At 33.2% G+C, this 25,003-nt stretch overlaps 1 protein-coding gene across 3 annotated transcripts in view; it reads left to right on the top strand.

The window, feature by feature from the left end:
• The window catches only part of ACC (acetyl-CoA carboxylase), a 47,280-nt gene that overhangs the window by 5,352 nt on the left and 16,925 nt on the right, over nucleotides 1–25,003 (top strand). The window contains exons 1-4 of one of the 3 annotated variants that reach the window (XM_017611624.1): nucleotides 6,742–6,915; nucleotides 13,589–13,940; nucleotides 14,039–14,316; nucleotides 19,498–19,622. In XM_017611624.1, coding sequence (XP_017467113.1) covers nucleotides 13,784–13,940; nucleotides 14,039–14,316; nucleotides 19,498–19,622 — 560 coding nt within the window. In that variant the 5' untranslated portion in view covers nucleotides 6,742–6,915; nucleotides 13,589–13,783. Of the gene's footprint in view, nucleotides 1–6,741; nucleotides 6,916–13,588; nucleotides 13,941–14,038; nucleotides 14,317–19,497; nucleotides 19,623–25,003 lie in introns of those variants that run through there. The other 2 variants (XM_017611633.1, XM_017611642.1) reach the window with 2 other exon arrangements.

Below are 25,003 nucleotides of genomic sequence, written 5' to 3'. Positions count from 1 at the left end.
TATTTTTAAATAAACTGATAGCTCATTTATAGCAATCGCATAAAAATTGTCGAAGTTAGGCGAGTTTTCTTAAATATGGCCTAGAATGTATATTGTGTATGTACCGGAATTTCAGATTTTTTGAGCAGTGTGACTAAGGAATTCATCAATATTTATTAAAATTTGATACATATACAATCGCTCCTTAGCAAAAAAAATGTTTTTCAAGAAATTTCATTTATGTGTATCTCAAAAACTACTTGACCGATCTCAACCAAATTTGGCTTCTTAAGCGCCATATTGAAGCTCCAAAAACCACGGGCTCCAGCAACGTAACGGTAATTTCAAAAACTCATAGCTAGCTATATTTTAGGAGGAGTAGGTTTTGTCCGATTTCAAAAATATTCAAGAGGAGGCTAAGCACTGTGTGTATATCAAATTTGGTCGAGATCGGTCAAGTAGCTCCTGAGATTCGCATATATCATATAAGTAGGCGGTACCGCCCCCATTTTCCTAAAAGAAAAGTCGCCTAAATTCGAGAATTTTTATGCGATTACAAGAAATGAGGTATCAGCTTATTTGGAAATAGTGTTAATTTTAGATAGTGCTCCATATTTTGAAATTGTAGAAATTATCGATGGAAAAAATTAAGAGAAATATGGGCCTTTTTTAATTTTTAATTTAATTTTATGATCTTCTCAGATCATACTGGATCTTTGAGATCGAATCAAAAATAGTCATTCAAAAATTCATAAATCTACAAGATCCTATTTTCTGACCTAAATGAACAGGTCGCGGCCTCTAAATGACCTTCAAAAAAATTTTTAAAATAGGCAATAATATTTCTCATAAAAACGAATAAAATTAAGGGGTAGGATCTCGAAATTTCCAAAAAAAAAACATTTTCGATGGACACCCTAATGTACATATCAACATATTGACATTTAAACCAGGTGTCTAGAAATTATAATATGGTCGTTAGTATGTGGGCAATTCCATGCTAACTCACGTTACATTCGATAAAAAATTTTAAGAGTTAAACGCACATTTATCTATAGATTTAATATTTACAGGGAAGGTCAACAGATCGTTAATGTGCCGAATTTTCGTATTTAAATTATTGAATTAAAAGAAAAAATAAATAAGAAATATATACATCGGTAACTCACGTTACAATTTCGAGACAGTTTTGAGAGCATTTGCCGAATCTAAAATTCTAGCGAAATAATTGAATAAAGTATGATATATTGCAAAATTCCGAAACCTACTTGTATTCCGTTCAAATAGTTCATTTCCACCAATCCTTAACGGCAGTTTATGCCTATTGGAAAAAGCAGATTACAACACGAAGGAGGTAGTTGCTCATGTTAAGCACAAGCAAACGAAAGGAAAAAAGCAAAAATTAAAAAATAAACCTCTGCGAAAAATGAAAAAATGCGGGCTGTTCGTTAGATTAGAAGAAATGAGGTGTCAAGTGAAAGAGCTTGGCCTCCAGATGCGCATATATATATTATTTTTTTAGTATGGTTGCAACCTATTTAGTTTTTACTATCTACACATTCAGCGCGTCGCGGAGCCTCGCGCATACCAGGCCGGCTAGTATATAATTTGGCTATGTAGTTCAATATGACTTTAATAAATTCTAATACCTTAAATGCTATTAAACAAAATTTAATACAATAAAATAAAAACAAAAGAAAAAACGCTTAACATTTTGTGGCTCTGTGTGTGGAAATGGCCACGTATGTATGTACATCATTCATTTTGTTTCAGTGCTGCCATTTGTAAAGAATAAATAGAATTTTGAATTTTATTAATGTGTAGGTTGTATGTAGTTTTATTTACTATGCTTAAATATTATAAACACTTTTTGAAAATGCTGCTGCAGCGTAGATAAAATTTTTTTGGGAACGTTGCTGTTTTGTTTCTCTTCAAATACATGAAAGCATCTCAGTAGTTTTAGATGTATGTTCATATGTAAGTTTTTAGAGAATCCAGTACTTATAGTATGTAAAAATCTGATCATTAGGGTCGATATCAATATAGAAATTAATGACATGCTATACACCCCGCTACACCTGATTAGGCACATTTTTTCTTCTTTTAGTCAGAACTTATTTTAGCATATAAGGAAGTTCTGCCAAAGGAAAAAAAAAAATTTTTTTTTTTGGAAGTTATGCAAAGTTTCTAAAAGCGTTGTTAGACGTGGCAAACGCATTTCGCTGTCAAAATGTAAAATCGAAAGTCTACTTTCGCGTGTAAACAGTCACAAAGTCTTCTTTGCAGATTTCCAGAAATCACTTTCGGAAAGAAAAATTGCAAGATGTAAAGTAGCTGTTAGACATGACAAGTGCAAGTAAAGCTTTCGAAAAATAATTTCAACTTGCTCATTCTGCACTAGCAATTTTTATTTTTGTGCGAGTGCTGTTAAACCAGCCGTGCGAGGCGATTTTTGGGGAATTTGTATAAAATGATAAAAATGTTGCAACACATATAAAAAAAACTTATTTAGATATTAAAGCATTCGACATTTTATGGCTGCTTGTTTTACCATTTTTAAAGAAAATGTTCAGGTCAGTAATTTTATAATAAAAACGTGGTAACACAGTTGAAAGTGCTCCTGCAATTACATTTGCAAATTTTTGACAGACTTTTTGTAAAGACTTGCACTTGCAGCTACTTTAAGCGCTTTTTATACGCTTTTTTTGGTTTTCAAATGCGAAATCGAAAATATACTTTCCCGTGTAAACAGCTAGAAAGTCCTTTTGCAGATTTGCAGAAATCACTTTCGGAAATAAAGATTGCAAGGTGTAACTAAAATAATTTCAACGTACTCGTGCTGCACAAGAAATTTTAATTTTTGCTGCAAATGGTTTCATACCAATCGAGTGTTGCCCTGTAACGCGTTTTTTTCGCAAATTTGTACAAAATTATAAAAATGTTGAATAAAATGTGAAAAATACGTGTAATTAATTTATTCTACTGATATGGGGTATTTAAGTATTAACTTATTAGACATTTTGTGACTGTTTTGTGCATATTTTAGCAGGTATGTCTGGTAACACAGTTGAAAGTGGACTTCTCTGCATTTACCGTGTAAACAGACAAAAAGTAGTATCAGAAAGTTTGATTTCCAGAAATAAAAACTGCTTTCGAAATCCACTTTACATGAAGGGTGCAATCTCTTTGGAAACTCTTGAATTTGACAGACTCGTGGAAAGGACTTGCACTTGCCACGTCTAACAGCTACTTTATTTTAACCATTTCCGGGAATTCGCAAGTTTTTTTTTTTTTATTCTCAAAAACTATTATAGTTACAAAAATGGTTCTGGTCTCGTTTTCAATGTGATATTCAGAGCTATAAAAACACAAAATCGAAAATTAAAAAAGTTTATAGAATTTTTAAATTTAAAAAATCTTAAAAACAAAAAGTTATAAAAATGCCAATTTTTTTACACACCACTTCCAACTGATCTGAAAATTTCAAGGTGTTTTTTAAGATATGAATTTTTTAACTTTGAAAACAATTTTTTTTTTTTACAGACCCTAAATAAAGTTTTATTTAATTTAAAATTTTTTTTTGAACTTTGGAGTTCTTAAACTTTTTTTCAAAGCTCAAAAATTCGTATCTTAAAAACACACCTTGAAAATTGAGTTGGAGGTATTGTTTAAAAAAAATGCAAAAAACATTGTTTATATATACAGTATCGGTCATATCTATAGCACGCCATTTCAAAGTGATATTGTGTGCCACTTATGTTTATTTATTTATTTTTAAGGTTTTTCAATTAAAATACAGTTCTTTCTCTAACAAACCCCATATAAACCCAAGTTTAACAATTTGTAGAAAACTTCAAAAAAGTGCAACAAATTTTCACCTAAGTTTCAAACTTTTTTCTCGGAAGTGTTAGAATTTTTTCGAGTACACAGTTTTTTAGCCCCTTCAATTTTAGTCTGATAATCACTTTGAAATGGCGTGCTATAGATATGACCGATACTGTACATAAGGTTTTGCTTTTACGATTTTTTAAATATAAAAATTGTGTAATTTTTTTGTTTTCCCAATTTGTTTGTATATATTTTTTTTTTATATAGCCCCAAATATCACTTCTAGAACAAGACCAGGACCATTTTTATAACTATAATAGTTTGTGAGATATTCAAAAAATAAACTTGCAAAATCTCGGAAATTGTGAAATTTATAATTTTGAATGGCTTTTTATTATTATTTTTTTACAGAACTCCTCTATATGATAAAAAAAAGTTCTATCAAAATCAAAAATGGTCGATTCCAAGCATTGGTAAATTGGCTCTGTCGCATATTCTCCGCCAGGGAAGTCAAGTCTTCCACCTGCTTTTGCATCGCAGAGTAGGCCTTCCTCTTCTTCCACCACCAACCAATTCCCCATGGAATACTTTTAGTGCTAGAGCATTTGTATCCATTCGCAAGACAGGACTAAGCCAGCGGAGCCTCGGAATTTTTGTTCACTGCACTATGTCGTTGTAAGGCAAGTGTGATTTACCGTTGAATTTAAAGACTGGCATTATTATCGATATCAAAACTTGGTAAAATATAAAAGGATTCCTCTACCTTTTGGAAATTATAATTGTCAGCAGTGACGAGTTTTTTGCTCTAAATGTGACACAAAGCATTTAAAACTAAAACCCACCCCTACTCCGTTTACCATCTCTCTTGACACAACCGTTAGCAATTACTTCACTAAAAATTTTCTACTTAATCAGCCTCATTGCGTACGTCGTAAATTAGACTAAAATGCTTGACTCGACAACATTGGCATTCATGGTAATAAGCCCTTTTAACAGAAATAATTTGGACATCGAAATTTTTTTGTCTTGCTTTTTTTTTGACAAGACGGAAAATCGTTTCACAATACTTTCTTTTCTTTTTCAAAATAAACTCTTTTTTTTTAATTTTTGGATTATACTGTTATAAGGAAAAGTTTTTTTTTTTAATTAAGTTTAATTTAAAGGAAACTTTTTATCTTATTTTCTTTTACATAATTTTTTTTACTTAACCTTTTTTAATTTTTTGTGTTTTATGAAAAAACAAATTTTTAAATTTTAATTAATTTTAAGGAACTTCCACACAAATTGAAACTCTACATCTTACTAATGGAACGCTATATCTCAACTTGAAATACGCGGATCTATTTTTTGGTCCCAGTTATTCGCGCAAAAAAGGATGAAGTGTAATTTTTACATTTTATTGTTTCGTAAATATTTTTTAATTTTCCTGTCCTTTTTTTAAACTTTTTTTTACATTTTTTAATTTAGATTTTTGAAATTAGTTTTGTTTTTAATTTTTATGGTTTTAAAAATAGTTTTTCTTTAATTTAATTTAATTTTTAGAAAACTTATTGCCAAAAGACAAACTGAATCACGCTACGACCTACTCGTCAGCAGAAATTTCAATTCAAAAAAATCCAAATAAATTTTATTATAAAATTTATAACAGCAACGATCATTAAGCCTAGTTTTCTCCACATTAATTTTTTTTTAGTTAAATCAAAATAAATTTAAAATAACTGAACCCGAAAATAAACTAAACTCGTAAAATTTTTCTTGACACTTGGGGCTCGACCGAACATGTTTAAAATTTAAAGCTTTAGAACTGCAGATGCTAAACTTACATACATACTACATTGTACATGTGTTACATACTAAAGAAGCATAATTTTTATTGTCCAATTTTGATTAGTAGGTATTGTGTGTTGTTTAATAAATCATACATAAGTGCATATAGTGCCGCTCACCTAAATAGCACACTTATTTTTTACAATATATATAGTTTCGTAGATGCTTTAACATAAACCATATAAGTCAAACTTTAAAACTTTGTGTAAAGTTCAGGAAAATTTAACAAATTTCAAAAAAATGTCATCAGAATTTTTAGAAACTTTTCGGGTATGCAGTTTGGTTGTAGCCCATTCAATTTTTTTGCCGAAAATACGTAACACCCTCGACAGAAAAAATTCTCAAAAATCAACGGGATTTTTCCAAATTTTCAAAGCTGCACATTATTATACTAAAATTGAATAACTTAAACTTAAACTTGACTTATATGGTTTATGTCATAGAATCCACTATATTAAAAAAATAAATTAGGAAAAAAATGTATAACATAAAACATTGTGAATATTGTAAAAAATAAAACTATGCTATTTAGGAGAGCACTACTGTATATTTATACTATGTATGTACATAGTAAAACATAATCTTAGAATATGAGGAACACATCTATTTGTGTACAAACATACATTTATACATATGCGAACAAATGTCAAAGATTATTAAAATTATACGTGATAAGCAATAATTCGCAACCGTCGCACGCTTTCAATCTGTCTGTCCATGAACAAGCGCATGCTATCGTATGTTTACATACATATTTATGAGCATACATTTGTGGATGCATACATTGTCATAAATACTTAGTACTTAAATAAGTTTACATACTAAGTATACAAAAAAATACATTTTAGTATATACAATACCTACATACATATGTACTTACATAGTAGAGTAAGTATGTAAATCTCTATGAGATCGGCAACAAAACACAGTGGCTTAGTCGAGCGCTTGGCACAGGTAATTGCCTCAGTGCCGCACTGTGCCGCACAACACAACACCTCACGCCAATTCAATCCAATCCAATCCAATCCATTTCCATTTCCACCTCCAAACAGTAGGTCAAGCGTATGTGATAACGTAGCTGAATGGTGGATTTCAAGTTTCAGTCACCGCTCGACCGCCGACCATTCAAGAAGTTCACACCAAAAAATTTCGTTAACCACGCACAGATACTCTACGCACGCACAAACAGCTATACGTACAAGTGATCGTGTATGGGAAATGTGCTTTCATTGAGGAATAGTCGGCTTGTAAAAGCGCTACGAGTTTTGCTAATTTGGAAATGTGCGTATTAATCTATTGTATTTCGAGTTTTAAGTGTCATTTGGCAAGTAAAACACTAAGAATGCACACAGTCATGCAAATGCAAATAATTTGGTTGAATACATTTAATTTTGTGAAATATTTGTGCCGAATTCAGTGACAACTAAGGTTGCAATAAGTAACTGCATATAATAAATATATACAGTTGTGTGCACGTGTAAATGCAGCCTAACGCATAAAGTTCATTTAAAAAACTTTTAGTTTTTTTTTGTGTGGTTTGGGTATCAATCTTCAATAATGAGCGCATTCATAAAACGTAGCTGTTTGGCTCATCTGCTACGAAACTGTTGGCAACTGTTGAACCCAACAATTACGTCTTAGAAACGGCTTGACGAATATGCTGCCAATGAATGTAAACAAATGAAATCGCAATAACATAGAGATTGTTGCGCCGATAGTATTTAGAATTCAACGCTGAGCTGCCGCCGTGTTGAAAAAAATGGAATCAATTTATTTGCAACTGCCACCTAACAAAGCGGCGTAAGTCTTTTCGATCAGCTGTTAAGGCTAAGCTCAACACGTTGAGTTAGGTAGCGTAAAAATTTTCCGCTGGAAAAAATGGCCGAAAGTTGTCAACTGTTGAGCTGAGCGGAACTACTCAACTGTGCGTTTCTAAGACAAATAGCCAACGGTTACGCAATAGCTACGTCTTATGAAGGCGCCCAGTATTGACGATAATAGTGGTGCATACAAAGAAATAAATGTTTTGTTGGGTCAAGTTCCTTAAACCATTTGTGACGTGCGTTCATAGTTTTTACTATAAACTGGATTAGTTACACTATGATTTAATAAAATTTCACCTGTCTTAATCTTACACTCTAAAATAGCAGTCAGCCGTTTTTTTTACGAGCAAAGCCTATACCCGTCAGTGTAGGATTTTAACCGAACTAAACCTCCTACTGTCCAAGTACCGAACCTCCCTGTACCACCGTCAAGTATTTCGTCGGGAGGCGGTTGAGCGCTAGGTTCGAACGTTCGTTCCAGTCGGTTGTACTCAGTCCTGGGCTACACCTAGTAGGCTTTGTCACGTCTTGTTGAAAGAGTTAGACTTTTTTTTAACTATTTATTTGTTTATCTTTTAGATACAACTTATTATTTTTCGCTTTTGTAAAGAGCAAGAATAAATACTTTAAAATTACGGCATGTCTTATGCCAGCTTTTTGACGCTGGTATTGCATTGAGCAGGCTTGCATAAGAAACTGCACTTCATTGGCGGCTGGAACGGCCTAGATTCCAGTCCGCGCCTGTTCTTCGATTGCACCAATTTTCGAGACTGCCACTTGGCGGCTGAAACGGCCTAGGTTTCAGTCCGCACCTACGCTTTGGTTGGTGAACATCATTGTTTGGTTCCAGTCCACGGCTAAGCTAAGAGTTGGCTTAATTACGGTTGATACGCCGCTGTTTATCTAGGTCCCTCAGTTCCTTGAAAATTTAAGTTAATGTATCGCTGGTTGATGCCCATTCACTGGTTCCTTTCACCATACCTACTGACTGTGGCGTAAACACCCCTCCAACGGCTAGTTTCAGTTGGTTCATCTGCCGATGGAATCGAGGGCACTCAAATAATACGTGGTCCACGTCTTCTTCCACGCCACTTCCACAGAAGTCGCAGTACAGGTCGTGCTCTTGTTTGAATTTAAACAGGTATGCCTTAAACATGGCTGTTTTAAGGCATACCAAGTCACTCAAGAGCTGACTCAGATAAAAAACTACTTCGCCATGCGTGCTATTAAGCCAAGATACCAGATTTGGTATGCAGCGATAGATCCAAAGACCTTTAGTCGTACTATTCCACTTGTTTTGCCACTCGGTAATGCTGCTTCCCCGGCCTGACGCCGGTTTAATTGAGTTAGAGTACGCGGCGTGGATGCAAGAACCGTCGATTCTCTCGCCAGTATATCTACGGGTATCACACTGGCGATTACGAAAGCTGCTTCGTCCGACACTGTTCTAAATGCGCTGCAAACTCGGAGCGCGCACAAGCGGAATGATAAGTTGACTCTGCGGAAGTATGCAGGCCTTGGAAATAACTGCGTATTAGTCTTTGAATATAATAAGAACCGTAAGCCGTACCAAGTTATGTATGCTTGTCAGTGGCGAATCCAGCAGGGGGTTTTGGGGGTTAAACTACGTGTCAGTCAGTGGCGGACGCATGGGGGGTGTTTTAATGTGGCGTCTATGTATGACACGTAGTTTAACCCCCAAACGAATATTAATATCTTAATTGAGCCGTGCGCTCTATTTTGGGAGTAACAGTAAGTAGATACTTTCAAAAACTTACTTCAAACTAATATTTCAAAATTTTTTAGTCGCAGAAGCATTTACTTCAGGCATATAAAGTTACTTTCGGCAGTGGTTTTTAATTTTCAAAAAGCAATGTTTACTATTTTATTCCACATTAGTTTATGCTATTTCTCACTAATTCGCCAGCAAAAATGTGAAACAGCAACACTGTATCGCTTTGGTATAACTTTCAGCAAAAATTAAAATTTCTGAACTATCTCGCAGAAAAGTAGCAAAAACTCCTTTTTGGGGTGTTTACACGCGAAAATTGAATTTTACATTCTCAGTTTGATAGCACAATGCGTTCAAAAATATTTGCATTGACGCGCCTAACTGCAAAGAGTAGAGGGGAAGTTTTAAATATAACCCTGACTTCGGATATGTTTGCCCATAAAATCAAGAGAGGGAGAGTACTGAAACAAAAAAGTCTTATTCTGACCATCGATATATTGAATTCGAAATAGAGCTTGATACCCCGAAATTAGGGAACTCAGAAACGTACGAAATACCGACGGGGGGGTTTACAACAATAGACCAAGGACTTTATTGCCAAAGATACCTCCCCGAGACCCCGCCATGCTGGTGGAATTGGACGGCTTGGTTAATCAGGTCACTAAAGCCATGAATAGTTCTTTTTCAGCTGAAAGTCCGGTGGTTCGATACAGGGGGGAAACCAAACCACCTTGTTGGTCTTACCAATTATCTTCGTTACGTGAATCCAATAGGGCAATATTCAATATTGCCAAAGCCACGAGAGCAACAGAGAACTGGGAAGCCTATAAGGCTAATTTGAAAATATACAAAAAAGCAGTTAGAACTGCGAAACGTAAATCCTGGCAAAGTTATTGCAAAAGAATTGAGGAAACCAAGGAAGCGGCCAGATTAAGAAGAATTCTCGCAACACCACAATAAGCAGATAGGTCTCTACAGGCACTACTCAGGGAGGGGTTCTCTCCCCTCTTCTATGGAATTTGGCAGTGAACTACCTGCTGACGCCACTACAAAGGTGGGTTGCCACGTCACAGCATATCCTGACGTACTGGCCATTGCCGTTAAACTTGCCGTCACACTTGCATATGTACATACATTTGTATATACATACATATATATACGACTATTAAAGGTGAAGCGTATTTCTGAGATTAATTACTTTGCAAAAATTTTGCATTCAATGATTTTTTTTGACGCAAAATCATTATCAATGAGATTTTGAAGGGTATACCAATGTTATATTGAATTGAAAAAAACGACACATAATTAAATTTAAAGCAAAACACAGTTTTAGTTTGAGAGATAAGCAAGGAGATTTTTTCATAAAAGCGATATTTTTAAGGAGCGACAGTAAATTGTATTTCATTTTTTATTTGTTATCAGTTATCAGTATTTTATTTGCTTTTGTTTAAAAGCTTTGATGTTTAATATTGAAAATATAAGTGGCATAGCTAATTACGTAAATTTATATACTTATATGAGATTTTTTTTTATTTTAGTTGGGATTAATCAATAGATTATTTATTTTATTATTTTATATTCTCTTTGATCTTCAACTATGTATTTATTTTTATTATCTTATATTTTATTTTTATTTTCTTAACTTTCATTTTATGTTTAAACTCTTGAGCTACGTTGGCGCAAAGTTTACTTTCATTTGTTTTTTTTTTTTTTTTGTTAAGTTTTAAGTACAAGCTTATATTAGCTACGCCATTGTATATGTGTTGATGAGTTTTTTTTTTAATTTTAATTATATGTTTGAAAAATTGCATACCAAATGATGTAGACATTGACCTGGCTGACAAAAACCTATATACAATAATAAATATACATACAGCTATGCAGATGCGCACATGTGTACAAACACATGTGCATAAGTATGAATGTATCTTTGTAGATACCCTGCAGGGAAAGCTACTAGTTGTGAACTATGTATTACTCTACCAGTTAGCTTTTCAGCTAGAAAAGTTCGTCTCCTTTCTCCTTTAAGCGTTTTCCATGCTAGCGACTTCTATTTTTAGGATGGCGACTAGTTCGTTTCTACCGAAAAATACAACCTTCTCTTTGCCCTCTACGCACAAACGCTAAGAAGAGGGCAACATTTGTTGTAGAAACGAGAACGCCATTATATTTATGTTGGCTTCATTGCGCCGTAAGTGTTAATTTTTATAAAATTAAATTTAATTTAACTCTTTGCTTTATGAAGGGTCATTATTATTATTTTTTTTTTGTTTTGGATTTATGGGGCTTTTGAAAATGCTTGAACGCAGTAACGAACATTTTTATGCGGCTTTCTGAGGAATGCAAATACCGCATAAAAAGATACCTAAGTGTGAATACTTATATGTATGTATGTAGGTATGTAAGTATATGCCTTCATTTAATTTTCGGAAACTTATTTACATTTACATTTTATTGTTTTAAAACGAAGAATAGTTTATTTTTAATTTCAATTACTTTCTTATAACTCAAAGCCATATGCCGCTGATCGCATACGTTTTTCGAAATTGTCGAACTGCTAGGCCCCCGCTTTAGCTTATATCAGTTCACTAGTATTTTTTACTGACTGGTTTAACTTTTCACTGCAGGGTATAAAAGTATGACATATGTAGCTTGCGGTCATTGCGATCGTTGGTCGCTTACCCTATACTTTTAGTTTCTTACTTTGTGCCTTTGTGCGCTTGTTTATGTATGTATGTACATTAGACTGCATCACCAAAAAAAAAGTTGCGGTTTTTCCGCCGGGATTACAAAATTTATTATATTTCAAGACGTCCACCAAAATATTTCGGAAAAACATTAAGATTTACGTGAGCTGGACCGATTGGAAAATACCTCCCAAAATCGAGTTTTTTCTGAATAAAAATAGTTCCTTGAAGAACTTTTTGAAAGAAATCTCCTCAGACGACAAAACAGATTAAGCTTGAAAAATCTACATAAAAAAATTTAAAAATCTTTTCAACGGAATCGTAATAATGGGACTTTTAATGCTGTTTTTTTTTAGTTTTTTCAAAGACTGATTTAGGAAAAACTTGAATAACTTGGTCAAAACTATTCTGATTTAGACTTATCTCAGTAGAAAGGTATTTTCACATTCTTTTTATTTCTGTCCAAAAAAAGTCATTCATGTCCCCATTTTGTTTTCAAATACCAACACATCTTAATTTAACTCGTTAATTCTACCTTTCTCTTGAGTGAGTTTATTAGCAAAAAGGGTGAGAAATTACCTATTCAATGGTAAATCACAAGTCTAAATCGGAATAGTTTAGGTTCAGTTATTCAAGTTTTTCTTATACCAATCTTTGAAAAAAGCAGCATCAAAAATCCCATTATTACGATTCTGTTCAACATTTTTTTTAAAATACTTTTATGCATATTTGGGGGATTTTTCGCAAACAAATCTTTAAGAAACTATTTTTGTAGGTATATTAAAATCGGTCCATCTTAATATTTTTCCGAAATATTTTGGTGGACGTCTTAAAATATAAAATATTTTATAATTCCAATGGAAACACAGTACCGAATTTTATTTATTTTTTTTTGTATGGAGAGTGATGCAGTCTAATGTACATGCATGTGTATCTGAGTGTTTTTCTTTTGTTTTCGCTTGAATGCATTAACATATATTTAACATTTTGTTTTTTTAAGCTATCAATGGCTTTTAATATACATACTTATATAAAAACATACCGACATACACATACTACGTAAATATAATGGTATTTTTACATTTGGGGTTTTACCTTTAATCACCTCCGAATTTTGACCTTTGCTTACTTTTCCCCATTTTTTTTTTTTTTCAAAAGATGCTTTTAATAAATAACACTAAAACGGTGGTAATTACTTAAGAAATATAAAAATGTTGCTTTTTGCCATTTCTTAATGCTATTAAAACTGATAGGCTCTTAGTGCAAATGAGCTTTGCATGTTTATAAGCGTTCGCCGGTTTTCGATGCAATTTGAGTTGTTCTGCGTAACATTCTCATCATAATTATTATTATTTACCCGTTAAGTTGCGTTCCATAAAAAAAAAAAAATAAAGAAAAAAAAATTCAATACAAGCCTACATATGTATGTGCTTCGCTGACGACATACAAGTATTCAAGCTGCAAGCGTTTAGAAATTTAATAGTCACGCAATAGAGAATCGCATACAAATCCGTGCACATTCACATTTATATAAATATGCATGTGTCTGCATGCCTAGCTATTATATATGCAACTCGTCATGTAAATTATTTAGCAGTTGAAGTACTAAGCCCGCCGCGCAAAATTTTGACTTTTAAGACTTGAGCGGTTGGTCGCGCTCGTCGTTGTCTTCGTCGTCTATTGCATTTACACATGCCCGCCCTTATTTGTAGCCTAAAAAGTCACACTGCAGCATTCGCATCACTTCAAGTTCATTTACAACCAAACAACAGCAAACAAATTCTACTAACTGCAACAAGAACATACGTATGTATGTATGTATGCTGACCAAAAAGTGCGCCAAAATATAAACCCAAAAGCAAAGTAAACTAGAGGCACAAAAACGATACCTATTCCCGTATTAATCGATGTTCATCATCATCACCACCGTTGCATTACTGACAACATTGTCTATTGCTGTTATAATCGTTTTGTCAATGGTTGGCCGTTTGGACAGCGGCAATCGTCAACCAAGTACGAGTAGTAATCAGCGTCAGACACATTGCGAGCGGCATAACATACAAAGTACCTATACGTTATAATACGATTTTTATTTTATTTTTATTTTTTAGCGAAGTGCAATTATTGTTAATTTTTATTTATTTTTTCCCCTTATTTTACAGATAACAAAACATCGGGTGAGCCGCAAAAGGAACCGTCACAGTTAACCAGTAACAACAGTAGTGATTGTGTCAGTCGTATTAAGAAAGTTCAATTTTCGAATGCGAATATCACAATAGATAATCTTAATCATAATACAAGTAACGTCGTTGATGCCAACGATCATCATCTTCACAATTCGCACAGCATTACCATTGATTTGAGTAGTAACAACAGTGACAGCAGTAATAGTGAGATCAGCATGAGTAACGATACGGCCGCTGAGCGTCCTAGCTTTTTGGTGAGTAGTGGTTGAATTTACAGTATTGGATATATGTATATATAGCACCCCCATTTCAAAGTGATATTGTGTGCCACTTATGTTTAATTATTTATTTTTATGAATTTTCAATTAAAATAAATTTCATTCTCTAACAAAACTCATACAAACCCAAGTTTTAAACTTTTTAAAAGACCGCAAAAAAGTGCCACAAATTTTCACCTAAATTTCAAACTCTTTTCACTGTGCAAGTTTCAAGTCACAAAAAGTTACCGTTGTTTTTTTAGATTTGTTTTTGTTTCACAATTTAGTTTTATATGGAAGAGACCCGCAACACCTTCGGCGAAAAAAAATCTAAAAAATCAAAGGTGATTTTTATTTACTTGAAACTTGCACATTGTTGAACTAAAATTGAACGGGCTATTAAAATGCGTGCTCGAAAAATTCCAACACTTTTGAGAAAAAAGTTTGGAATTTAAGTGAAAGCTTGTTGCATTTTTTTGTATTCTTTTATAAAAATTAAAACTTGGGTCTATATGGGTTTTGTTAGAGATCCGACAAAGGCACGACCTTCACCCATCCGTTTAATGGATGAAATTTACTTTGTAGGAAATTTAACGTTTTCGGATATATTTCGCGAGTGGATTGGCGGAAATCATCGTGGCCAGGATATTTTTAGCTTATTATTAAAAAATTTTAATTTTTTTTAATTTGCACTCATTTGTTTAATGAACAAATTACATATGTATGCATATACACCGAGAGAAAAAAATTTAGAATTAAAAAAACGTTATAAATTACAAAAAATACGCATATGAAAGAGCACCAACCCAACTCGTTTTAAATTTGAGTATATACGTTATAAAAAAATGTCATTGTGAAGTGCACAGATGCTTTTTCGTAATTAAGAAGAAAAAAAAAAATGTTTTTATGTTCCCGACTAATGGTAATTGGACCCTAAATAAACATCCCAGCCAGCAAAGAAACGTAAATTTTGCCGACAGTGCAGTTTAGTTCAAGTTTCCGAATCCAAAAACGAATAGAAAAACTCCTACAGTTATCATCAATTTTCGTATCCGGAAAACGTTCGAAAAGTTCGAAAAAGATGATGTCATTAGCAAGCAATAACTGTATTTTATTTGCTCAAGCTAAACATTTGAAAGCACGCATGCGTAGTTGGCAGTGGCTGAGCGTGGAAAGGAGTGTGCTACTATTTGTTAGCTTCCAGAAGGTGCCGAATTCCGTCAGGCACTTCCTAATTTTATTTTATTTCTTTTAAACCATGAAAAAGTATCAAAGACAAATTTCAGAAAAAACAGCCGAAAACGTATCCGTTTCACATACTGTTGTCTGTACATACGTTTCTGCTGCACACTTTAGTGGGAAAACGGATCGTCAAAGTATCCGGAAATGGAATCAGTAAACGGACGAAAATCCGCACTTCATCCAGTTTTTTGTCCTTTTCCGGATCGGTTTTCGGATTTTTGCTCGCTGGATGTACCATGTATGTGTGTATGTGTTGTCACCGCTGTGCATGATTTCTTTATTATATATGAAAAAACATCCGAGACGTGCAAAACGCCATTCGTGCAGCGAAAAATGCCCTATTTTAATATGGCCGTATTTGAATTGAATATTTCCATTATACGTAGTGTATATATAATGGAAATATTCAATTTTGAACAGTTTTCACTTGATTTAAATATGAACATTTTTAAACGGTAATCAAATAAAAAAATTTTAATTTTACAACGCGTTTTTTTCTCAGTGTACCAATCGAAAGTACAAAGCCTTTAGAATGTGTTAAAAAGATAAGTGAAAATTACTAGTATTACCTACCTGTTCATAGTTGTCAACCCGATAGGTAGGCCAGGAAAAAAATAGACAACCCAACATTTTTACATTTCGATTGGTATATCGTCGTTTAAAGTACAAAACCGCGTATCAACAAAATACGAAAATGCGTATCGAGATAATGCAAAACTGCGTATGTGAGGTTGCATAAATTATTTTCTTGTCAGTAAAAGCACTAATATATCAAAATGGTTCTTTTTCTCATAAAGCAATTGCGTTTCTGGCTAGTATATTTCCGGACGAATGGATAAGGATCGAGCTAAGAGCTTGTGTGAGCAAATCCAATTTTTGGCAGCAAATATCAGTTACGCTGTTTTGCAGAATGATGATACGCGGTTTTGTACTTTAAACGCCAATATAATTTGTTTATTAACCAAACGAGTACAAAATTAAAAAAAAAGTAATTAAAATTTTTGAATATTTAATTAAAAGTATTCTGGCCAGGAATTTTTCAGCCAACCCTCTCGCGAAATATTTATTAACACCTTAAATTTCATAAAAATTCGATTTCATCCATTAAACAGATGGGTAAAGGTCGTGGCCTCGTCGGTTCTTAGACTATAACAAGTAATTTTTCGCAAAAAAAAACCGTCTTCAACTCCCGTATAAAAAAAAAATATATATATATATATCTCATGATCCACTGATCGGATCTCAACCAGATTTGTACCACCTCTGAGACACTACCTTTCCGATGCAAAAAGAATTATTGAAATCGGTTGACGTGGTCCAAAGTTATGCGGTAACATAAAAAAATATTCCGACGAACTGATAACCTCCTCCTTTTTTGGAAGTCGGTTAAAAATAAATAAATAAACATGACTGGCAAAGAATATCATTTTGAAATGGGGGTGCTATTGCTTTGGCCAATACTGTATGTATGTAGATATAAATATATAGTTAGGGGATAGTAGCTTTGTGTGGAAAATGTTATTAATTGTATAGGATAGATAAATCGTAAATCTAGCTGTGTAGCCGAAACATACATAAGAAATATATATCGTCAATGTTTTTGCAAAACCACCCATCGACCAGTTGCAAAATCGCCTAAATCGCCGTTGTGGAAAAAGCAAGACTTTGGTCATAAAAACTTGCCCTGCGAAAAGAATCTTAAAATCGGACAACGGAAAGACTTGCCTCGAAACCTGGACAAAATTGCCCATAAGTCAGTGGGAGATTTAGTATATTTTAATGGCACTTGATGTAGTTTTTGTAAAGCAAAATCTAATTTACGGTTAGTTTAGATGCCATATTTGAGAATCCATGTTGAATTTTTCAAAAGTCCTCACAGCTTTTTCCCCCCAAAAAAAAACCTCAATAACCTTAAAAGATGGCGAGGTTTAAAAATACTGTAGCTATTTTTGACATCGGGGAACAAAACTCCATCGCGTGCCATTTAAATATATTAAATTGACGTATAGGCAAAATATTGACCGCTTTGTGAAAAACTCCATGAAAATGCTGAACTTTAGGGCCTTTGAGGCACGTCTTTCCGTTATCCGATTTGAAAAATTTTTCGCATGTCACGTTTTTATGACCAAATTAACCTTTGTGGGGGGAGTCTTGCTTTGTAGGACAAAGTTGCAAAATAAGGCCCAGTCTACTGCGTATGCATGATGATATTCATTGAATTATATTGCAAAACTATAACTAACCACAAAAAGAAAAATTTCAAAAAAAAAAATGGAAATCTGAATTTTTACTCATTTTTAATGGATAATACAGCCCAACAAAAATATGAAAAAATTTTGTTGTTCTCAAGCCGCATTATTTGCTCTTCTCATCTCGCCTTGGTCACGCAGCATTCCTGCCTGACAGCATCTCAAACTTTTCGCACTCACATCTCTCTTTCCTCCCCTTTCAAAAATGTCTCTCTTCGCTTTCTTTTTCCCGGTACCGCTCAATTGTCGCGTCTGCAGCAACCATTGAAACCTATTTTGTTTTGTAAATTCAGTTTAAGCCTACTCTTAGAATTGCAGTTACAAGAAGTGGTAAGAATATTTGGTAATAAAATTGTCCGGTACAAAATCATAGGTAACGTACAAAATAGTAGACCTTCTAACACAATCGGCTACTGCTTGTAAGACTTATTCGTTTGTTGAGTGAATTTTCTTATGTGAACAATGCAAGTTAATTACCTCAATGTTTATTATTCAGTGACATTTCATTTGATGAATATTCAAATAAAGTCAACAACAACATTTAAGAATACACGGCGTATAAGGAACTTTGGAATTGTAATTTTTCCAACGGCAGTGCATACTAAATATTTATTAAAATACAAATACAAGCTTTATTTTACTTTCATTTACATAGTTACCTACGACTTACACAATTCTAAGGTTTCAGTAAATTAAGTGTATTATGTAATTTTGCTCCAATGTTAACCGGCATATGTATGTACATTTAGGTTACATATATGTCCACGGTCTGCGAGAGACAAAATGAAAGTTGAGATGCTATGTTACTTCTACAACATATGGCGCCAGTCTGTTATTAATATTATTTTAAGAAATGGTGGTTACATTGTTATTAGCAGCACAACAGTTGTTATAATTCTTCTATTTTGCGATTTTTCAATTTGTTTGCATTAATATACACATCTGCGATATACAGTATCGGTCATATCTATAGCACGCCATTTCAAAGTGATATTGTGTGCCACTTATGTTTATTTATTTATTTTTAAGAATTATCAATTAAAATACAGTTCATTCTCAGACAAACCCTATATAAACCCAAGTGTAACAATTTGTAGAAAACTACAAAAAAGTGCAACAAATTTTCACCTAAATTTCAAACTTTTTTCTCGGAAGTGTAAGAATTTTTTTGAGCATGCAGTTTTTTAGCCCCTTCAATTTTAGTCTGATAATGTGCAAGTTTCAAGTGGCTAAAAGTTACCGTTGATTTTTTAGAATTTTTTTCGCCAAAGGTGTTGCGGATTTCTTCCATATATAAATAAATTGAGTTTATTCATTATATGGAAGCCAATGCGACAAAAAAAAATCTAAAAAATAAACGGTAATTCGTAGCCACTTCAAATTTGCACATTATCAGACTAAAATTGAAGGGGCTAAAAAACTGTGTACTCAAAAAAATTCAAACACTTCCGAGAAAAAAGTTTGAAATTGATGTGAAAATTTGTTGCACTTTTTTGTAGCTTTCTACAAATTATTAAGCTTAGGTTTATTTCGGGTTTGTCTGAAAATGAACTATATTTTAATTGAAAATTCTTAAAAATTAATAAATAAACATAAGTGGCACACAATATCACTTTGAAATGGTGTGCTATAGATATGACCGATACTGTACATATATTTTACCTTTATTTACTATATTTTATTATAGGTTGGCGACGAAATCGAAGCCAATGGACATGATGAAGTCAACGAAGCCAGCGATGAATTCCCACAGAAGATGCAAAATGAAACTCGCCCTCCAATTGATTTAATAGAACGTCGCAAACGGTTAAGGTATGCAAATTTATATTTTTATAATTACAGTGAAGAAGTATGCACCTTATGGTGCACCACAAAATCGTTTCTAGTTTTCCATCGGAAAAATCTATTATATTTGGAGACTCCCGCCAAAATATTAAAAAAAAATATTAAGCTGGACCGATTCGAAAAATCGAGTCAAAAAATTTTTTTCCAAAAAACACCTCATCAGATAGAAGAGTTTAAGCTTATCTTATGCAGACCTTAAAAATTGTATCAACGGAATCAAAATAATTTTGGAGATCATGTAAATCTTAATAACTTACCGAATTACCTCTGTCATAAAATATAATACATTTTATAATTCCGCAACTTTTTTTTTGGTGACACACCGTAATGTACATATGTATGTACATCGGTTGTTGTTGTTGTTGTTGTTGTTGTTGTAGCAGCATACAAATTCCCCAAAGACATTTTGGGGAGTGTTGCTGGAGTGACAGTCCTTGGCCAGATATAAATCTGGGTCGTTCCGGTTACGTAGACCCGACTGTCGTGGGAACGTATGTATCGGCGTATGTACATCGGCATATAGTACGGTGTTGTAAGGCTGTTGCTATAGACTTCTGTAGATAGAAAAAATATTAAACATTTCTATTAAAGATGGGTTATGCCAAATGTGCCTCTAAGAGATCTATGAAAGATTTTTAAAAATAAAAAAATTTCATACATAATTTCGTCAGTCCACATTTTGATTTGATTCAAAGGACGTAGTTTAGCCGTTATACAAATTTTATTTTTTTCTTAGTCGAAGTTTTTATCAGGGCACTAAAAACAACTGTGTTAAATAAATTGACATTCAATTTTTACTTGGCAAAACTGTTCATTGCACAATACCCAGTAGTCTCGTCAATTTGAACGGCGATTAAAAAACCATAGGGCTGTTCAGGATATTGTGGAAATGGTCTTGGATTCGGATTTGCAAATTTTATGCTTGCTACCATGGCCACCGTTTGCATTTTATTGTTGTGAATTTTCAAATGCGCCGAAATATGCAAATGCAAGATCAGAGAAAAGTAAATTTTGCCGACAGTGCAGTCTCGTACAATTCCCCATATCCAGAAACCAACGGAAAACGACTACAATTTGCGTTCGTTTACGTATCCAAAAACGTTCAAAAAAGTGAACGAAACGAAAACGAACAGAAAAGGACTTAAATTTTCATTTATTTTCGTTGTTGATGATGTTATTTGAAAGCAATAATTGTATTTTATTTGTTCGACCAGAATTATTAAAAGCACGTATACGTACTGGGTAGTGGCTGAGCGCGCAGAGGAGCGTTCTAGTTACTATTTGTTAACTTTCAGATGGTGTCGGGTTCGAATGCCATCAGGCGCCTATTTTCTTTCGAACCATGAAAAAACACCCGTGAAGTACAGAAGGAAAGCGTATTGAACGAAAAACTCAATAAGAAAAATTTCAGAAAAACAGCCAAAAACGTATCATTCCAAAACACTTTTCAGTTCTTGTCTGTACATACATTAATTCATACCGCACACTTTAGTGGAAAAAAGGATCGTCGTCGTATCCGAAAATGGAATTGGTAAACGGACAAAACCTCGCATTATATTCACTTTTTGCCCCGTTTTCGAACCCAATTTCGGATTTTTTGCTGGCTGGGTTAGTATCTGCCATTTTATTTACAAGACAAAATACATTGGGATCATATAAATAGCTGTACATACATACATATCTATAGTCTGCATAAAAAAGAAGAAAAAAATTTAAGCTAATTTTTTAGCGGTTAGGGCTCGATATGAACTACATAATTAATTAAATAAATAAATAAAGTTTTTAGTGGGAGCGGGAGCGGAAATAAAATGCCGCAGCGGTGTTAGAACGAAGCGATGAAAAAGAAACTTTGCTCCGAAGTCCTGGTATTCATACACTTTTACGGTATGCAGTTTTATAGCCCCATAAATTTTAGTACAAAAAAAGTGCAAAAGTGCTTCAAATAAACGGCTAAGATTTCGCGTTGATTTTTGATAATATTTATTTTGACCGGAAGTTTATTTTTTTTTTTAATGGGACAAGTTTTGATCATCTATTTTTATTTGTTATTTTTAATTTATTTTGTTAGGGAAATATAGTGCATGCTACAACGAAAACAAATAAATCAAAGCTTTAAATTTTGTTTAGTACCTTGTTTATACCTACGAAAAAACCGTATTAACAAAAAACCGATTGGATTCAGCACATACATACTTCTTTCAAACGTTTATTCCTTAGTCTATGAAACCGTATTGAAAAGTAAACAAATTCTATTGGTTTTATTCCACATTTGTTTAATAATAAACTTGCGCAGTTGACCGAAATGGAATCGAACAGCAATACAAATTTTGTTATAATAATAATAATTATTCGTTTATACGGGTTTTCTAACCGATGTGAGAAATAAAAAAGAAATTCAAGTCAATACACTTTTCAATTTCAACCCGTATTGAAATTCTATGCATCCGTTTTGAATCACAGCGAACTGAGTCAAAGCGCTTTATGTGTCGGTATAAACAAGGTATAACATTCATAATAATTTGACAAAGTTCGAAAAATGAACATCAAAATTTCAAACTTTTTAATTGGAATTTCTAGAAATAATTGACGTATGCAGTTTTATAGCCCATTCAATTTTATAGTAATATTGTGCAAGTTTGAATTAGCTCACAAATATCGGTGATTTTCTAGAACTTTTTTCGCTGACTATGTTAAGCGATTTGTTCCATAAAAAGTATGTAAAACTTTTTTTTTGTATGGGAGCAAGACCACTAACTAAAGAAATTCTCAAAAATCAACGAGATTTTGAGCTAATTTAAACTTGCACAATATAGCATTTTGTTCGTTTAGTTAGAATCTGAACTTTATACTACCTATTATTTGGCTGTAGTTACTGAGCTTTTTTTTACCCTAAATGACATTAGGGACCTATAATTTTAACCCACTTCCTAACGGCCAATATTTTATGAGAATCTTTTGGATAACAGAAATACACTCGACGGTTTGCCATATATGTATATAACCTGCCGCAGTTAGAAACAACTTTTGATATTTTTAGATGTTGCTCGAACCAGGTGTCGAAACCTATGTTTTACGCTCCTATAATCACATCACTTGGCTGCTGTGGAGTATTTAACATTCAATGGCGCTTGATTTTAGTTACAAATGCAGAACAGATCTCCAGATACGGCGGTCATGGCTGCACTTTGCTATAGTCTTTTGATCCTTTTTTTAAACAGAAAATTTAACACGAAACGAGATTTTGGAAGGTTTCACAAGACCATTCCAATTAAATCAAAATTGTTGATGAATTTTTGTACAGTAGTAGCCAGATAAAGGTAACCAACACTATTTTAGTGAGAAAAAAAGTTAAATGTGGCATATAAATAAGTAATTATAATAAACATTATATGCCAATCACAAAAGATAGTCCCATATACGATTATATCTAAAAGATTTGTGCAACATGGCGTATGAGTTACATATTTTTTAGGAATGTTATAAACCACCAACAACACTATTGGAAACGGTAAAATAAAATAAAGTACATACAATTAAAATATTAATCAGTATTTAGTGTGCTCGACACGCCTCTTAACAGCTGTAATCCATGCCGGAATAATACTCAATAACAATGAGTATTATCTTGGGAAATTCTTCTGTTATGTAAAGTTAGCACACACATTATTTCATCTCCATATATATATGTATATTTATTTATTTCTTTTTGTCAACAAAATTTAGGGTATTTTTTCAGAAAAATTATTATGACATTTTATTCTTATAAGACTACTTTTGAAAAATACCCATATATTTTTTTGATGACCCGCATTTTTATAAGAAGAAAAAAGTAAACAAAAACCTCTGTAAAAGGTGTTAAAGAGAAAACAATCAAAGGTTTTTTAGTAATTTATTAGGCCGGATGAATGAGAATTAGGCAATTACTTTTCCTTAAGTAAATCGAGTAAAATGTCTGACATTTTAAGAAAAAGCAATTGCTTAGTTCTTACTCATATGGTCCATTAGTTTACTTTTATAACTAAAGGTAGTGTCACATGATTAGTACATTTGTATAGATTTTAACATTTTCACTTATGTATGTATGTACATATGTGTATATCTTTGTTGGGGGCATATCTTGCAATCAATTTTTAACAAACTTTTCGATGGCCTAGAGACTTGAAGCTTGACATTTGGCTCAGAACCCGAAAAATGAGTTAACCGGATAGGTGGCGCAAGAGTCGAGATATTTGATAAACCCGTATTTGTAACCCGATTTGGTTCATATTTAGAACGTATATTAATTTAATGAAAACGAATAACTCCATACAAAATTTTTGCCGATAGGCGGCGCAGGAATCGTGATATTTGGTAAACCGGTATTTATGGTCCGATTTCGTTCGTTAGCTTGTCTTAAAAATATTTTTGTACCACATATTAACTTATGATATTGGGCTATTGGTACAAAATAAATAAATTGGGAAAATTTTTTTTTTTTTTTTTGGGTCACACGATTAGTACAATACAGCGAACTTCTACTGAAAAATTTTATCAAATTGTTTTTCTTAATTGGGATAAATCATGCGACACTGCTTTAAGGGTAAGCACATAGTGGAGCGGCGAACAAAGCGAAGAGCAGATCGTCGTTTAAAGTACAAAACCGCTCATCATCATTCTGCAAAACCACGTAACTGACTTTTGCTGCCAAAAATTAGATTTGCTCACACAAGCTCTTGGCTCAATCCTTATCCATTCGTCCTGAAATATACTAGTCAGAAATGCGATTGCTTTATAAAAAAAGAGTACCGTTTTGAAATATGAGTGTTTTTACTCCCTACAAAATAATTTATGCAACCTCACATACGCGGTTTGGCATAATCTTGATACGCGGTTTTGTACTTTAAACGACGATATGTAGCTGACGCTTTCCTCTTCACTATGCGCGCTCCTATTGAAACATGCACGTTTGTTATTGACACATTGCTCGATGATGAACAGCTAAACGTTTGACACCGAATTACTATAAACACGATGCATTTCTGGGTTACTGAATCTAAAGGCTTCAATACCGGAGCAGAGTTAAATAGGCAAAATTTTTGTAAACTGTTTGGACCATCTATTTCCGGAGATTATAAATGGGTTTGGCATCAGGTGAGCAAGCAAACCGCTCGGGGAAAGGAATGTAATTCTATTAGAAAAAACTGGAGTTTCTTGTGCCACATGAGAAAATTACATATTTGAAATCAACTAAAAGTACTTTTACATAAAACCCTCAAAAATCGTTTTGTTTGTTAACATTAATAAAAAAAATAACATTAATAAAAAAACTAATATATAATATGTACATATGTGTTAGCATTTATGAGAAT

This window comes from Rhagoletis zephyria, unplaced genomic scaffold, assembly GCF_001687245.7.
Source record: "Rhagoletis zephyria isolate East Lansing unplaced genomic scaffold, Rhagoletis_zephyria_1.1 Rzeph_scaffold_00013, whole genome shotgun sequence".
In the NCBI taxonomy this organism is placed as follows: domain Eukaryota; kingdom Metazoa; phylum Arthropoda; class Insecta; order Diptera; family Tephritidae; genus Rhagoletis; species Rhagoletis zephyria.
The sequence above is the reverse complement of the archived record's forward strand: the minus strand, read 5'-3'. Positions and strand labels throughout refer to the sequence as shown.